The 17,476-nt window shown below is 44.9% G+C and overlaps 1 protein-coding gene across 1 annotated transcript; it reads left to right on the forward strand.

Moving 5' to 3' along the window:
- Positions 1 to 16,075: 16,075 nt before the first annotated feature.
- Positions 16,076 to 17,017, forward strand: OR13P3 (olfactory receptor family 13 subfamily P member 3). The gene has a single exon (NM_001388549.1). The coding sequence runs from the start codon at positions 16,076 to 16,078 to the stop codon at positions 17,015 to 17,017; it is 942 nt and encodes a 313-aa protein (NP_001375478.1).
- The last annotated feature ends 459 nt before the right edge of the window (positions 17,018 to 17,476 follow it).

Below are 17,476 nucleotides of genomic sequence, written 5' to 3' on the forward strand. Positions count from 1 at the left end.
GATTTCTGATCCCTGAGAAGCCCTGAGGATTCTCTGCCCATGCTGGCAAATGCAGCACAGAGCCCCTTGGCCAGGGACTTCAATGCCACAAGACACTTTGGGCTTGGCCCCTGGGGCCAATGAGCTGGGCATCTTTCTTAAGTTTCCACTGGGGACTGAAACTTCTTCCCACTGAGACTCGAGAGGAGGGAGGAGTCTCACAGCTGAGTTGCCATGTCTCTGTGTGACACAGTGATGGTACTAGTAAGACGTGCTTTGTTTCCTTCCAAAGCACACGTGTGCATCTTCATTTCTCAAGCATCTTGTCCATGGCTGCATGCCTAAGGCTAGGAGATGGATAGCATTAATGTTGCTAATACTAGTGTCCTTATAACTGCCATTATCCATGGCCACAGACCTCATTGTGGCATAAATGCCATCAAACCTATTGCTGTAGCAATAACAGCCTACTCCTGAACACTTATATCAGATGGAACTCTGAGCACTACACATAATATAATTAGTCCTCACAACAAGGTCAGTTGAGCCATTTGGTAGTCAGGAATTTAAGAGAATTAAGCGCTTGTTCTTGCCTCCCAGCAGATAAATTTGGTCTGAAGTTTTTAAAAAGTTTTCATTTATTTATTCATGAGAGACACAGAGAGAGGTAGAGATATAGGCAGAGGGAGAAGCAGGCTCCATGCAGGGAGCCCGATGTGGGACTCTATCCCAGGACCCCTGGATCATGATGGGCTGAGCAAACGCTTAACCACTAAGTCACTCAGTGGCTGGAAGGAGGATCCAGGTGGTCAAAGGCCAGCACAGGTGTACAGTCTTTCTTGGACCCATTTGGAAGACACCCTGTAGCAGGGACAGGAGACCAGATGCCTGCCTGCAGAGTGGAGGCCCGTGCCCATGTCACACTTCTCAAACAAGAGGGATGGGACTGTGCTTGTGTAGTGGTCATTTCCTTCCTCTATAAAAGTGGATGGACCTTTTGAATCTGGGATCCGTGGGGTCTAAAGCAGATATTTAACATCCCAGAGGGGACTACACATCCATAAATGACTAAGCAGGTAAGGGAGCTTGTCAACTGTGCCAAGCAGGACTGTGCCAACTGCTTAGTCTCTGTTTCATTCAATTCTGATTGTGGTTCAAATCCCAGTCTGGGCCCTACTCATAACTCAGGCAAATTATTTCACATTTTGAAGCCTCCTTTTCTTAAGCTGTAAAATTTGGATAATAATATGAACTTCACATGTTTGTCTAAGGACTAAATGAGATGAAGTATTTAAGCATCTGATACCAGGAACATAGTATGTGGTCGAGGGATGGGAGAAGTTGTGGTCATCTTCATGGTCATGATCATGATTATCACCATTCCACTGAGGCCAACAGCTGGGAAGTGGCCCACATGGAACAGGAACCAGACCCACACCCTTCTGGCACCCAGACCCATGCCCTCCGGGTGTTCCTTCCTTCCAGCTCACTTGCCTGCCTCTCCACTTAGTCTCTTTTTCACTGGACACTTGATCATGGTATATTAACCTGCAAAATACATTGTTGGATTGCACTTTTTGTGAAGAGGGATGCCTAGTATCTCAGTCGGTTAAGCATCTGCCTTTAGCTCAGGTCACGATCCCAGGGTCCTGGGATGGAGCTTCAGATCAGGCTCCTTGCTCAGTGGGGAGTCTGCTTCTCCCCCTCCCTCTGCTCTCCCCCTCCCCAACTTGCACACACTCTCTGTCTCACTCACTCTCTCTCTCAAATAAAATCTATTTTAAAAAATTGTGAAGAATTTTTGCACCTGTGCTCATGAGGGATATGGGCCTGTAGTTTTCTTGTAATATTTTTGTTTGGTTTTCATATCAGGATGATGCTGGCCTTATGCTGAGTTGGCAACTTTCCCTTCCTCTTGTATTTTCTAGAAGAGTTAGTGCAGGATGAGCACTGGGTGTTATTCTGTATGTTGGCAAAGTGAACACCAATAAAAAATAAATTTATTATAAAAAAAAGAGTTAGTGCAGACTTGGAATTATTCCTTTCTTCAAGCATTGGCAGGCTTCACAAGTGAATCCATCTAGGTCTGGAGTTTTCTTTATGAAAAGTTTTTAAAGCCACATTCAATATTTAAAATAGATATGTGGTTATTAGCTCTCCTATTTCTTTTCAAACAAACTTTGGTTCTTTAATGTGTTTCAACAAACGTGTCCATTTTATGTAAGTTATCTTCTAATTTTTTGGAATAAAGTTGCTCATAATATTTTCAGAATCCCTTTAGTATCTATGGAATCTATACTAATGTTACTTTTCTCATCCCTGGCATTAGGAATCTGTGCTTTATCTTGTTTTTCCTGATCAATCTGGCTAGACTATTATCGATAGTTATTCATTTTCTGAGCACTGGGTGTTATTCTATATGTTGGCAAATTGAACACCAATAAAAAATAAATTTATTTTAAAAAATAAAAATAAAACAAACAAAAAATCAATCACTATGAGATTTCTTAGCCTTTGTCATCATGCTATCAAGTTTATTAATCCCACCCTGTGCTTTTTCATCTAACATATAGTTTTCATTGTTGGGAGTTAGATTTGATCTTTCACATTTCTCCTTATGCTCAGTCTATCCTGTAGCTTCTTAAACATATAGAATATAAACATGATTTTTTAATGTCTCTGCCTACTTACTCTATCATCTGTGTGGTTTCTCAGTTGGTTTTAAATGGATGATGTTTCTCATGATGGGTCATATCTTCTCAGTTCATTGCCTCCTGGGTCACTTTTCATTGGATGCCAGTTATTTTGTTTTGTTTAGTTTTTTAAAAGATTTTTTTATTTATTAATGAGAGATACAGAGAGAGATAGAGAGGGAGAGACACAGGCAGAGGGGAGAAGCAGGCAGGCTCCATGCAGGGAGCCCGACGTCGGACTCAATCCCGGGTTTCCAGGATCAGGCCCTGGGCTGAAGGCGGCACTAAACTGCTGAGCCACCGAGGTTGCCCAGATGCCAGTTATTTTGAATCTTACTTTACTGAGTGTCAGATATTTTTGAATTCCTGATAAATATTCTCAAGCTGTTTTTCAAGAATGTAGTTAAGTTACTTGTAAACAGTTTGATTCTCTTGAATTTGGCCTTTAAGTTTTGTTGGGCAAGACAAGAACAGTACTTAGTCCAGCTAGTGAAAACAGGAAACATCTCTGGCCCTGAGTGAGCTCTGAGAATTGTTCCATCCAATCCTTCCACTTGTCTTCCCCCTTCCCCATCATCTGGTGCTTTCTTCACATACATCCACTCCTCAGTGCTCATCTGAGACAGGCACGGGACCCTCTATAGATCTCCAGAGCTCTCTTTTCCCCAGTACTCTGATCAGTGAATTCCAGCCACCTTGGCCAGTGTCTTAGTCTGGGCAGCTATAATTGAGTATCATAGACTGCGTGGTTTAAACAACAAACATATATTTTTCACAGTTCTGGAGGCTGAAAGTCAGAGACCAGGGTGCCAGCATGGTTGGGATCTTGTGAGACAACCTTTTGCTGGTTTATAGATGGCTGTCTTCTCATTGCATCCTCACATGCTGGAGAGAAATCTCTCTTGTCTCTTCCTCTTTTATAACGGCATTAATATCATCATGAAAGCTCCACCTTCATCATCTAATTACTTCCCAAAGGCCCCACCTCCAAAACAGTCCCATTGAGGGTTAGGATTTCAACATATGAACCTTGATGGGACCCAAACACCTTGTCCGTGGCAGCCACCCAGACTCTCAATTCTGTCTCTTACAACTTAGGAAACCACTAGCCACCTTGGTGTCCTCACTTCCTTTGGCATCCTGATCATTTTGTGAGCAGTAAACTGGGACAACTCATTGGTTTCTCATCTCTCACAAATCTCTGTCTCTTGCTGTCTTGGAAAACATTATTTCACGCAGTTTGTCTAAGTTTTTAGTTTTCACAGGTAGGACAGTAATTCTGGTCTCTCTTACTTCATCCTGATTGGGAATAAAAGTCTGAAACTGGTGTCTTTCTATTTTATAACTCTAATTCAACCCAACACATCTCTTGTGCCAGGAAATCAATATGTTGTGGTGACTTCCAATTTGGTATCATTTGTAATACAAAAAAAATGGTATTAAAATTGCACATCCAACAATAGGTGAACAAATGCTTGACAATAATGGTCACAAACAATATGTGTGTAGATGGTGAAAGGGTTATCAAATAATATTAAGCTTTCTAAAAGGCAGGTACCTAATCCATTAGGGTTTGCATACAAAACCCAGAAAACCCAGTGAACAGTGGTTTAGATATACAGGAATTAATTTTATTTTCTTCACCTCAAAAGAAGTCTTGAGGTAAGACTGCATATTACTGGATAATGTTAGTGAGAGAACCACTGTGATTCATTGAGCCTTTTCCTTATGGTCTCAAGATGACTCGCCCAATTGCAGACATGACATTTGTATTCATGAGGTCTTCAGGGAAGGAGATATATCACTGTCATTCTAGCCCTTTTGTTGGGAAAAAGAGGGTTTTTTCACACACACACACACACAAAAACTCCTCAGCTGAGATTCCCTTGTGTCTCACTGGACAAGACCAAATTTTGTGACTACCCTCAATGAAAAGGGATTCTGGGAAAGGAAGATATAGTGCTGTCATTTGGGCTTGGACCATTCATGAGGTATTCACTCATTGACAAACAAATGTTGTCAGCAAGAACATGGTTGAATCAACAAAGAAGGGGGAAATGGACAGTCAACCAGGTGGTATCTGTCTCAATAAAACAGTATATAAAATGTGATATTAATGAGATGAGGGGGAAAAAAGCCACTATCATTTAGGCATCTTAGAAAAAATTAGAGAGAAACATCTGGAAGCCATGAGTGAAATTTTCTCCATAGTATAGAAGGAACTAGAGAGTAATTATTTTCCTTTTTCTACCTTTCTATGTTTATGAATTTTCTCTGATGAGCATGGGTTACTTTTGTAACTTGGGAAACAGGGAGGACTCCATCAAGGATTATCCTGGATATAAAGGAACCCATGGAGGAACGGTATCTTGACTAAGAACGGGATTCTCTATTTCTTACTCAGCTTCCACCACCTTGCAGCTCAGAAAAAAACTTTGGACTCCTGGAAAGTCTGGGGTTCAAAATAGGGGAATCAGAAAAGTTGAGGGCAGACTCCATCCCCAGACTAGAGCCTTGGGTGGTTCTGACTTGTCATCCTCCGTCACCCCTAAGCAGAGTGTGGTAGAGGCACTTGGCGATATGGCAGACCTAAAATTGGGATCTCAGCTACCTCCAACAGTTGCTTGACCCTAGATAAGTCATTTTGCCTCTCTGAATTTCAGTATCCTCATCAATAAAGTGGAAATAACTTGCTTCCTAGAGAATTACAGGCAATGATACCTGTGAAGTGCTGGGCACATAGAAGGTATTTAAGAAATGCTGGCCCCAGATGGCGGAAGAGTAGGGTCCCCAAATCACCTGTCCCCACCAAATTACCTAGATAACCTTCAAATCATCTTGAAAACCTACGAATTCGGCCTGAGATTTAAAGAGAGAACAGCAAGAATGCTAAAGTGAGAAGAGTTCGCGCTTCTATCAAGGTAGGAAGATGGAGAAAAAGAAATAAAGGAACAAAAGACCTCCAAGGGGGAGGGGCCCCGCGAGGAGCCGGGCTGAGGCCGGGGCGAGTGTCCCCAGGACATGAGAGCCCCGTCCCGGAGACGCAGGAGCTGCACCGACCTTCCCGGGCGGAAAGGGGCTCGCAGGGAGGTGGAGCAGGACCCCAGGAGGGCGGGGATGCCCTCGGGCTCCCGGGGACACTAACAGACACCTGCGCCCCGGGAGAGTACGCCGAGCTCCCTAAGGGCTGCAGCGCACGGCGGGACCCGGAGCAGCTCGGGGGGGCTCGGGGGCGGCTCCGCGGAGGGGGCTGCGGGGCAGGAGCAGCTCGGGGGGCTCGGGGGCGGCTCCGCGGAGGGGGCTGCGGGGCAGGAACAGCTCGGAGGGGCTCGGGGGCGGCTCCGCGGAGGGGCCTGCGGGGCGGGAGCGCGAATCCAACAGCGCAGGCCCCGGAGCACAGGGCGCCGGGACACAGCCCAGGATCCGGCTTCCCCCCGGGACAGGCAGAGGCCGGGAGGGCCCAGGACAGCGAGGATGCTCCTGCTCCGAGCTGAGCAGATCAGCGGCCCCGCCCCGGAGCCTCCAGGCCCTGCAGACCGAGAGCTCCGGGGTTAGGGTTACTGCGGGGGCTGACTCCAGGGCTCCAGAGCTGGCCCCGCCACTGGGGCTGTTCCTCCTGGGGCCTCACGGGGCAAACAACCCCCACTGAGCCCTGCACCAGGCAGGTGGCAGAGCAGCTCCCGCAAGTGCTAACACCTGAAAATCAGCACAACAGGCCCCTCCCCCAGAAGACCAGCTAGACGGACAGGGGAAAAACAAATTATTGGCCAAGCAGCACTGGAAAGTTCCAGGGGAAGTTGAAGGATTTACAGTATACAGAATCAGAGGATACTCACCCTTGTTATTTTTTTTGTTTGCTTCCTCCCACCTTTTCTTTCTTTTTTTTCTTCTCTTTTTTTTCTTTTTTTCTTTTTTCCTTTTTCTTTTCTTCTTTCTCTCCTCTTTTTTTCTCCTTTTCCCAATACAACTTATTTTTGGCCACTCTGCACTAAGCAAAATGACTAGAAGGAACACCTCACCCCAAAAGAAAGAATCAGAAACAGTCCTCATTCCCACAGAGGTACAAAATCTGGATTACAATTCAATGTCAGAAAGCCAATTCAGAAGCACTATTTTACAGCTACTGGTGGCTCTAGAAAAAACATAAAGGACTCAAGAGACTTCATGACTACAGAATTTAGATCTAATCAGGCAGACATTAAAAATCAATTGAATGAGATGCAATCCGAACTAGAGGTCTTAACGATGAGAAGAACGAGTGAGTGACATAGAAGAGAAGTTGATGGCAAAGAGGGAAACTGAGGAAAAAAGAGACAAACAATTAAAAGACCATGAGGTTAGATTAAGGGAAATAAACGACAGCCTGAGGAAGAAAAACCTATGTTGAATTGGGGTTCCCGAGGGCGCCAAAAGGGCCAGAGGGCCAGAATATGTATTTGAACAAATCATAGCTGAAAACTTTCCTAATCTGGGAAGGGAAACAGGCATTCAGATCCAGGAAATAGAAAAATCCCCCTGTAAAATCAATAAAAACTGTTCAACACCTCGACATTTAATAGTGAAGCTTGCAAATTCCAAAGATAAAGAGAATATCCTTAAAGCAGCAAGAGACCAGAAATCTCTAACTTTTATGGGGAGAAATATCAGATTAACAGCAGACCTCTCCACGGAGACCTGACAGACCAGAAAGGGCTGGCAGGATATATTCAGGGTCCTAAATGAGAAAAACATGCAACCAAGAATACTTTATCCAGCAAGGCTTTCATTCAGAATAGAAGGAGAGATAAAGAGCTTCCAAGATGGGCAGGAACTGAAAGAATATGTGACCTCCAAACCAGCTCTGCAAGAAATTTTAAGGGGTACTCTTTTTTTTTAATGTTTGCCAGATGTGAGTTTATTTTTTTATAATAAATTTACTTTTTATTGGTGTTCAATTTACCAACATACAGAATAACACCCAGTGCTCATCCCGTCAAGTGTCCCCCTCAGTGCCCGTCACCCAGTCACCCCACCTTCTGCCCTCCTCCCCTTCCACCACCCCTAGTTCATTTCCAAGAGTTAGGAGTCTTTATGTTCTGTCTCCCTTTCTGATATATCCCACACATTTCTTCTCCCTTCTAAGGGGTACTCTTAAAATTCGTCTTTAAGAAGTCCAATGGAACAATCCATAAAAACAGGGACTTAATAGGCATCATGATGACACTAAACTCATATCTTTCAATAGTAACTCTGAACGTGAATAGGCTTAATGACCCCATCAAGAGGCGCAGGGTTTCAGACTGGATAAAAAAACAGGACCCATCTATTTGCTGTCTACAAGAGACTCATTTTAGACAGAAGGACACCTATAGCCTGAAAATAAAAGGTTGGAGAACCATTTACCATTCAAATGGTCCTCAAAAGAAAGCAGGGGTAGCCATCCTTATATCAGATAAACTAAAATTTACCCCGAAGACTAAGGTGAGAGATGGAGAGTGACACTATATCATACTTAAAGGATCTATCCAACAAGAGGACTTAACAATCATCAATATATTTGCCCCGAATGTGGGAGCTGCCAAATATATCAATCAATTAATAACCAAAGTTAAGACATACTTAGATAAGAATACACTTATACTTGGTGACTTGAGCTTTCTACAATCGACAGATCTTCTAAGCACAACATCTCCAAAGAAACAAGAGTTTTAAATGATACACTGGGCCAGATGGATTTCACAGGTATCTACAGAACTTTACATCCAAACACAACTGAATACACATTCATCTCAAGTGCACATGGAACTTTCTCCAGAATAGACCACATACTGGATCTGAACCGAATACCAAATCAGGTCTGAACCAATACCAAGAGATTAGGATCATCTCCTGTGTATTCTCAGACCATAATGCCTTGAAATCAGAACTAAATCACAACAGAAGTTTGGAAGGACCTCAAACACGTGGAGGTTAAGGACCATCCTGCTAAAAGATGAAAGGGTCAACCAGGAAATTAAGAAAAAATTAAAAAGATTCATGGAAACTAATGAGAATGAAGATACAACCGTTCAAAATCTTTGGGATACAGCAAAAGCAGTCCTGAGGGGGGAATACATCGCAATACAAGAAGCCATCCAAAAACTGGAAAGAACTCAAATACAAAAGCGAACATTACACCTAAAGGAGCTACATAAAAAAATAGCAAATAGATCCCACATCCAGCAGAAGAGTTTTTTTATAATAAATTTATTTTTCATTGGTGTTCTATTTGCCAACATACAGAATAACACCCAGTGCTCATCCCGTCAATTGCCCCCCTCAGTGCCTGTCACCCATTCACCCCCACCCCCCGCTCTCCTCCTCTCCCACCACCCCTAGTTCGTTTCCCAGAGTTAGGAGTCTTCATGTTCTGTCTCCCTTTCTGATATTTCCCACACATTTCTTCTCCCTTCCCTTATATTCCCTTTCACTATTGTTTATATTCCCCAAATGAATGAGAACATATGTTTGTCCTTCTCCGATTGACTTACTTCACTCAGCATAATACCCTCCAGTTCCATCCACGTCGAAGCAAATGGTGGGTATTTCTCGTTTCTAATGGCTGAGGAATATTCCATTGTATACATAGACCACATCTTCTTTATCCATTCATCTTTCGATGGACACCGAGGCTCCTTCCACAGTTTGGCGTTGAGGTTAATAAGAGAATAGAAGGGTAGGGAGAAGAAATGGGTAGGAAATATCATAAAGGGAGACAGAACATGAAGACTCCTAACTCTGGGATACGAACTAGGGGTGGTGGAAGGGGAGGTGGGCGGGGCTTGGGGGTGACTGGGTGACAGGCACTGAGGGGGCACTTGACAGGATGAACACCGGGTGTTATTCTGTATGTTGGCAAATTGAACACCAATAAAAAATAAATTTATTATTAAAAAAACAACAAAAAAAAGAGAATATAGGGGAAAGGAAAAAAAATGAGTGGGAAATATCAGAAATGGAGACAGAACATGAAAGACTCCTAACTCTGGGAAACGAACTAGGGGTGGTGGCAGGGGAGGTGGGCAGGCGTTGGGGGTGACTGGGTGACAGGCACTGAGGTGGGCACTTGATGGAATGAGCACTGGGTGTTATTCTATATGTTGGCAAGTTGAAACCAATAAAAATAAGTTTATAAAAAAATTAAAAATAAATGCTGGCCCCTAACCCCTTTCCTTCCCTGTCCCCATTAGAATGTGTATCTGGCAGGAGGCCCCTAAATAGCCTGATTACCCTCAAAAGTGCTACTCTTGGGTCTAGAGTGCATTAGCCAACCACCTTCCACTCCACATGATACTCTGTCTCCCCCGAGGCGACACATGGCTCCCTGCCTCTGGTCTGCCTTGTGCCCAATCAGGACACTGGGCTCAGCACTGGTTAGGAGCACAGCCTGTATTGTCAGACAAAACTATGTGCAGAATCCTAGTGCCGCACAGGCTCCTTAAAACTCTGGGTTTCCGTTTGTATATTTGTCAAGTGGTGATAATAATACTGCAAAGATATCAAATGTCTGGCCCCTAATCACACACACACACACACACACACACACACACACAAACCCAAAACAAAACCTAACAGCAAGTATTATTATAATATAGAGAACACAGCTGCATTTTACAGAGAGGAAACTGAGGCTCTGGGAAGCTATGTGGCTCTGCCAGGCCACAGTGACCACATCTGAATACAAATCCCTGGGTCTTCATCAGTGCACCAGTTGCTTCCCTAGAGGCTATTCGCTGGAGCCCTTAGGTGCTGAGCGGAAGGGCAGGGCCCTCCCTGTGCTGTCACTGTGAAGGCTCTGCTGGGGGTACCGCCCGGCATTAGAGATGTAGGGGATGGCACAGAGCTTCAGCTTGGGGAAAATGGGCTGATACAGCATGAGCGCTTATCAAGAGCAAGGAGAGCAGCCCAGACAGCCCCACAGACCCTCCTCCTAAGGAAATGTAAGGCAGGTAAGGGCTTGTGCATTGTAACACAGACTGAAAATTCTGGAAGAGGGGGGTGTGGTTGTGGAGAGGTATTTTAGAGAACACAACATTAGTGTCAGAAGTGCTTGCTTTTAGTTCAGTACAAGAATGGATTTTATGAAGGGCAGTCAAGGCTACCTAAATTGCCTGGAGAGATAGTGAGCCTCCTGTCCTTGGGAGTATGTGAACAGGAGTGGGAGCATCCTTTGCCAGGGAAGCTGCAGAGAACATGGGTTCCTGGAAGGGATTAGATTCTCCAAGATCACCTCCAGTGCCAAGATTTGGTTAATCACCCATCACCTAGACACAGGATCTCAGCAGGACTGGGATTGCCCTCCTTGGCTGGGAGGGGAAGACCAAGGTTGGGAGTGCTATGGACTGGGCCAGGGTCTTACTCTGAAGGCAGCATCTGCCTTCGATGCTTGGGAAGTTGTATGTTTTTGGCATCCATGTTCAGTGTGCTCTGGCAAGAGGGGGTGAGTGGAAGCCTCCCCGTCCCAGATACCAGGTTCCTCTCTGACCTGCAGATCTGTCTTCACTTTTCATCCCTTTCCAGTCTAGTCATACTCTACTGCCATCTTGGTCCTCTGTCTCCTTGCCTGTCCATCTGTGTACACTGATCCTTCCTGGTCTGCTTCTGGGTCTCTGGTCTGTGTTCTGTGTCCTAGTTCATCCTTGCTGCCCTTAGATGGGGAGCTGCCACTTCAGACCCCTCTTTACACCTGCTTTGTCTTCCACTCCCCAGGATTCTCTGGATCCCACTTAGGTTCCCATGGCTCATATCAGCAATCCCCTGGTGCAGCAGACGCCAGGCCCTCAGAGCACATCCTGGTTATCCTTGTGCCCCACAAGCACTGCTGTCTTTCAGCCCTTGCTGGGGCTGCTGGATGCAGCGGGAGGAGGAGCCACCCTAGCAGGGTGGCTACCTGCAGGCGTCTTGCTCAGCTCGTGCACATTCTGGTACAGCTTCCTATGTGGGGAAGGCAGTGTGGCACCTGCCTCTGACCTCCCATCAGGATGCGCTCTCCCCTTGTGTAGCTTGCTGGGAGGACAGGGAGCATGAGGAGAGCAGAGGGGACATATGGCTGTGTCACTGTGTGCGGAGCCAGCAGCTGCCTTAGTAGCATGGCTGGAGTTGTTGCCTCCCTGAATCTGCTTGGCTTGGAGGGCTGCCTGTCCCAGCTTCACTTCCCCTGCTTTTTTGGCCATGATTCCTGCTCTTCTCATTCCCTCTCATGTCAGCTTCTACCTTGCAGGAGACAGAAGATGAGAGAGAGCAGGTGAGAGAGTAGGTGGTGGGAAGAAAACAGAAGGATCTTTTTCCAGGTGGGTCAATCCAACTACATTCTTGTTAGAGATGCTCAGAGAGGCAGCATAACCTAGTGGTTATGAGCCCAGGCTCTAGAGTCAGCTACAGCTGTGACCCTGTGCAGGCTGTGTCTCTGCTCTCCTCACCTGTAAAATGGGCACAACAGTAACACCCACTAATAGGGTGGCTACCTGCAGGGCTCTTGCCCAGCTCATACACATTCTGGTACAGCTTTTCCTGTTTCCTATGGCAGGTGTGTGTTCTGCTCGGAGGGTGCCCATATTTATTATTAAACCTTTCAGCTATGACCCTAATTACACTGTGTGTAAAGCATGCATTACAGGGTCTGGCCCATAGGGAGTTGTTAAAACAACAATATTTTGTTATATTAAGTTATTAAATAGTTATAAGTATTACAAGAATTATTACATTATTATAGTATTTAAAATAATGTTTTATTATTATTATTTATTGGCTAGGACAAGAGTTGAGAGAAATGATAGAGATTCATAATATTTGGTGCCAGCTCTCTCAATTTTTTCCCTCAACCTATTTGTGCCCTGATTTTTCCCAAGAAAAATGACCTCCAGACCAGACAGAGGTGCTTTCCTCCAGATTTACAAGCCAGAAGGGAAAGTGTAGGGACAGAGACAATGTCTGTAATCTCTCTTTTAAAAAAGATTCTGTTTATGAGAGAGAGAGAGAGAGAGAGAGAGAGGAGAGAGAGAGAATATAAGTAGATGGGAGAGGCAGAGGGAGAGGAAAGAGAAGCAGACTCCTTACTGAGCAGGGAGCCTGACAATGACATGGGGCTTGATCCCAGGACCCTGAGATCATGACCTGAGCCAAAGGCAGATGCTTAATTGACTGAGCCAAACAGGTGCCCCTATAATCTCCTTTTTTCTGGTTCCCAGGGTCTCAAGTGGTCTGTAGATCATTCAGCAAGCAGTTACTTGGTCTTACTATGCACTAGGGGCAGTATTAAGTAAGGAAGGTATAGTGGGAAACCCTAACATTGGGCCCAGGAAGCAAATCCCAGTTTGCTTGGTCTCATCTTGAGCTATCTCAGAGGCCAAAATGCTGAGCAGCTAGTAGCTAGGAGTTCTGGGTCCTTGTCTGAACTCTGGTACAAGCTCCCACTATGACCTGGGATCTGTCTCCTTCTTGTGTCTCCTCTCTGCACATGGCATCTTGGGCCACTGGGATGCTTTCTATTTCAGCCCTTGCAGTGGTCAAATATCCTTCTGAAGTGTCAGCCCACCAACCTACCTTGACCCCTGGTGACCAAAACTGAAACTTCTCTCAAGGAGTGAAGCCAGGCTCTTGGTCTAACTCCCTTAGACTTTTCCCTATAGATAAGGGAGCCACTGAAGGATGGAAAGAGTGTCCCACTCAGAGTTTTATTTTAGAAAGAGCACTGGTGCAGAGCAAGGACCCAGCTGGAGGATGGAGATGAAACCAGGTGAGAAAGAGGATCCAAGTGTCTGAACCAGACAGTGGCAGTGGGATTGGAGAGGGACAGGTGGGTGTGAAAGGCATTTTGAAGGTGGCAGCAGTGGAACCTGGAGCCAGATGGGATGTGGGGGATGGGAAGGGAGCTGAGGAGATTTTCCCAAGTTTTTGACTGGTATGACTTTATTCACCTCAGAGATGTGTGTACATGTGTGTGTACATGTCTCCATATATACCTATATGTCATATAGTTAAATTAAGCCCAACTCAAAAAATCTTTTCCCTTAGATGTGCCTTTCTCTCTAAGAATCAAAAACAGAACACATTTAAGTAAATTGAGGACTCGTATTAGTTGAGTTCTGGTTAGCTATGGTTTTGCTGTGCATAGAAAACCTTATTGTTGCTTCAAAATGAGTGATACTCCATTTCTCCCATATACTCCATCTCTGAGCCTTGGTTTCTCATCTGTGAAGTGGAGACAATGATCCCTAACCTATACATCTCACAGAGTCATCATTAGTTTCAAAGAGAGAATGAATGTCAAGATATATAGTAAGCTACAGCTCAAAAGACAAATTCTATATTTTTAGCCCAAATAGAGACACAGAGGCCAGACTTGGTAGATAATGATATCTCTCTTTGTTCTCCCTCACATGGAGTTTCTGGTTATAATCCCTGAGAGTCAGGCAATTTTTTCCCAGGAAAAAAATGTTTTATCCCCAAGAGAGTCAAGGGAAGGATGATGGGGAACCAGGGGTTCAAGGAGCTTGAGTTTTTGCCCCAAGATCCTGGTTATGGTATAGCATCCTTGGGCACACTTTGCTCATTCCAGTTGTCCTCAGCCTCCTTGCATAGATCAACCAGGTTAAACACTCTTTAACATAAGACTATTAAAGAGTCAGTCCTTCCATCAGCTGTATGTGAAAAATTAAAAGTAGAAATGTAAAAAAAAGTAGAATTAAAAGTAAAAATTTTCCCACTTTTGGCCCTACCTTGGGTCCTTGTAAAACTTCCTCTCCAGAAGAATGTGGCTTGCAAGGTAGATATTTTTATTTCTAATTTTAAAGTGAGGGAACTGAGTCTTAGGAAATTAGCTAGCAGCCCAAGGTCATGTAGCAAGCAAAGCCAGAGCTAGGATTCAAGCAGAACCCACTGTCTCTAAACCCCATGCTCCTTCCCCCTGGGGAAAGAATGTGACTTACAAGGATACTTTGGTGAAAGGTAGGGATTTAATTTTTTAAAAAGTTATTTTCCAGTTACCTGACAGCTATTGGATAATGTCTCTGAAGGTTTTGGAAACATGCCTAGCATGTAGGAGGTTCAAAGTGTGTGCAGTCTTTTGGCCAAAGTCAAGAAACAATCTGATGTATTTAGTGTAGACAAAAGTTCTTGTGCAGATTCATTCATGATGCTCCTAAGGAGAGAAAGAAGATTGGAGAACAAGTAGGCTGGATCAGATAAATTGGCACCAGGAGAAGGAAAATACGGACAGCATCAAGATCGCTTCCATTCCCTTAGTACTTATGATGCACATGTCATCTCTTCAGTGAGGCTGTCTTTTCCCTGTTCTCCCCAAAGAATCTGAGGTTCAGTGAGGTTAAATTGAGGAAGAGCTGAGAGCTGGTAAGAAGCTAAAAGAAAGAATGAAATACTGGCTGTTATGGGGAGAAGCATCAAAGAATGGGCATCTGGGAGAGTGAAAATTGATTACAGGCTTCAAGTATGGTGGGGTACTTCTACGGAAGTTTGCTTGTGTAGCTTGGACCTGAATCTCATCTTGTATCTGGAAAGCCATCCAGAAATGGAGCTATACTAGGCACCTATCCTACGGTTGGCCTTCTGTGTGAAGCTTTTCATGCCAAAATATTATTCCCTGATATCATATTCTTTTTTAAGATTTTATTTATTTATTCATGAGAGACACAGAGAGAGAGAGAGAGGCAGAGACACAGGCAAGAGAAGTAGGCTCCGCATATTCTTGCATCGAACTTGTAGCAAAGAGATAATTAATCTCATTTTGTACTCAAGGAAGTAGTCTCAAAGGGGTATGGGGGTTGAGTAAAGGCCTTGCTCAAGGTCCTTCATTCAGTAAATTATAGAGACAGGACTTAGAACTCAGTGTTCCTTCTAATGCATCATGGCCTGAGAGGGGGCCAGTAAGTAGTCAGAGAGATGGCCTGGCCTGGGGCTGACTGAAGGTAAAAATAAAGTGGAAAATAAATTGATGTCATCAACAGGACCAAGTAAGTTCTCTCACTGTAAGTTGCCAAATTGCATACAGGCTGTATGGCAATATTTATCTCTAAATGCCTGGCTGCCTTACTGAGGAGAAGGAGTTGCTAAGGGGAAGTAGAGATCAGCTAGTCCAATGCTTTCATTTCACAGCCGAGGAATCTGAGGCTGAAATAGGTAATTGCTGGTGGGTGGTCAGAGGCAGAGCCTGGACCAGATGTGGAAGCCCTTTCCTCTTCACAGATTTCCTGAGAGTAGTGTCAGTGTCCAAGAGGAGGTAAGATAAACTGTCATGTTGAGGGGATTGTGGTGTCTCATCATAACTGGACACTGACCACTGCTACTCCAACCCCATCGGTAACCCTCACCCTGGTGCATAGCTTAGCTAGTTCTCTGAATTTCTGTCTTTCCTTTTCATTTAGGAGAACATGATGGAAGAGTTTAACCAGTCCTCTGTGACTGAATTCATCCTTCTAGGCTTCTCCTTCAACCCCAGGACCACTCCTCTGCTCTTCACAGTCTTCCTGATGACCTACCTGTTGATTATTCTGGGCAACAGCTTAATCACCATCCTCATCTGCCTGGACTCACACCTCCACACACCCATGTACTTCTTTATTGGTATCCTTTCCATATTGGATCTGGGCTACACCACTACAACTGTGCCCCAGATGCTGGCACATTTAGCCAGCCAGAAGAAGACCATCTCTTTTGCCAGCTGTGTGGCCCAAATGTACATTTTCTTGGTGCTAGGCATCACTGAGTCATGGCTCTTTGCCATGATGTCTATAGACAGGTATGTAGCCATCTGCCACCCCCTCAGATACAAGGTCATCATGAGCCCGTGGCTATGTGGGGTAATGGTCATTTTCTGTGGACTCATGGGCATAATCTCTGCTCTTATCTACACTGTCTTTGCCATGTGTCTGCCATACTGTGGTCCCAACAAGATCAACCACTTCTTTTGTGAAGTCCCTGCAGTCTTAAAGCTAGCTTGTGCGGACACATCAGTCAATGACTGGGTAGACTTCATTCTCGGCTTTAGTGTCATCCTGGTCCCACTCTCCCTCATCCTTGTCATTTATGTCAACATCTTCGTTGCCATCTTGAGGATCCGTTCAGCCCAGGGGCGACTGAAGGCCTTCTCCACTTGTGCCTCTCATATCATTGTGGTCACCACGTTCTGTGTACCAGCCATGGTCATGTATATGAAGCCTGGCTCTGAGGCCTCCCTGGAAGAGGACAAGAGATTGGCACTGTTCTACAATGTTGTCTCTGCTTTCCTCAACCCCATCATCTACAGCCTCCGGAATAAGGATGTGAAGAGGGCTTTCCTCAAGGTGGCAGGTTGGAGCAGGGCCCCAGAATAAGACCCTGGAAGGATACCTGGGTGGGGGGGGGGGGGACAGAGAAACAAGACTTGTGATGCAGAGTCAATGCCCTAAACACTCATTCCCATGACCCAACAACACCAGAACACTCACAGCACCCAGGTCCAAATGTGGACTCCACACAACCCTTGGGAGACAGCCCACTTTTAATTGACAGGCTGGTCACCATGAAATATCTTCTAGACAGTCAGTCTTTCAGCCTCCTTTTGTTTTAGAGTCTCAGCAGATAATAAAAGAAGGGGTGTCTGAGCCATTAAAGTCTTTTATTGAAATAAAAGGAATGTGCTTTGGGGTACGCCTTGTAACTAAATCTTAAGAAAGGTTCATTCTCCTCTGGAAACCACACACAGGGTGTTAGTTTAGCTGGAGGGAAGGGCAAGGGCACTGACATTGGAGGATTCCTGGCCCCAAGAGGAGGAATGAGTGAACATCATAGCA

Source organism: Canis lupus, chromosome 15 (assembly GCF_011100685.1).
Source record: "Canis lupus familiaris isolate Mischka breed German Shepherd chromosome 15, alternate assembly UU_Cfam_GSD_1.0, whole genome shotgun sequence".
NCBI classification, from domain to species: Eukaryota; Metazoa; Chordata; class Mammalia; order Carnivora; family Canidae; genus Canis; species Canis lupus.

Coding starts and splice junctions, on each gene's coding strand:
- OR13P3 (NM_001388549.1), top strand. CDS start 16,076: ATGATGGAAGAGTTTAACCAGTCCTCTGTGACTGAATTCATCCTTCTA.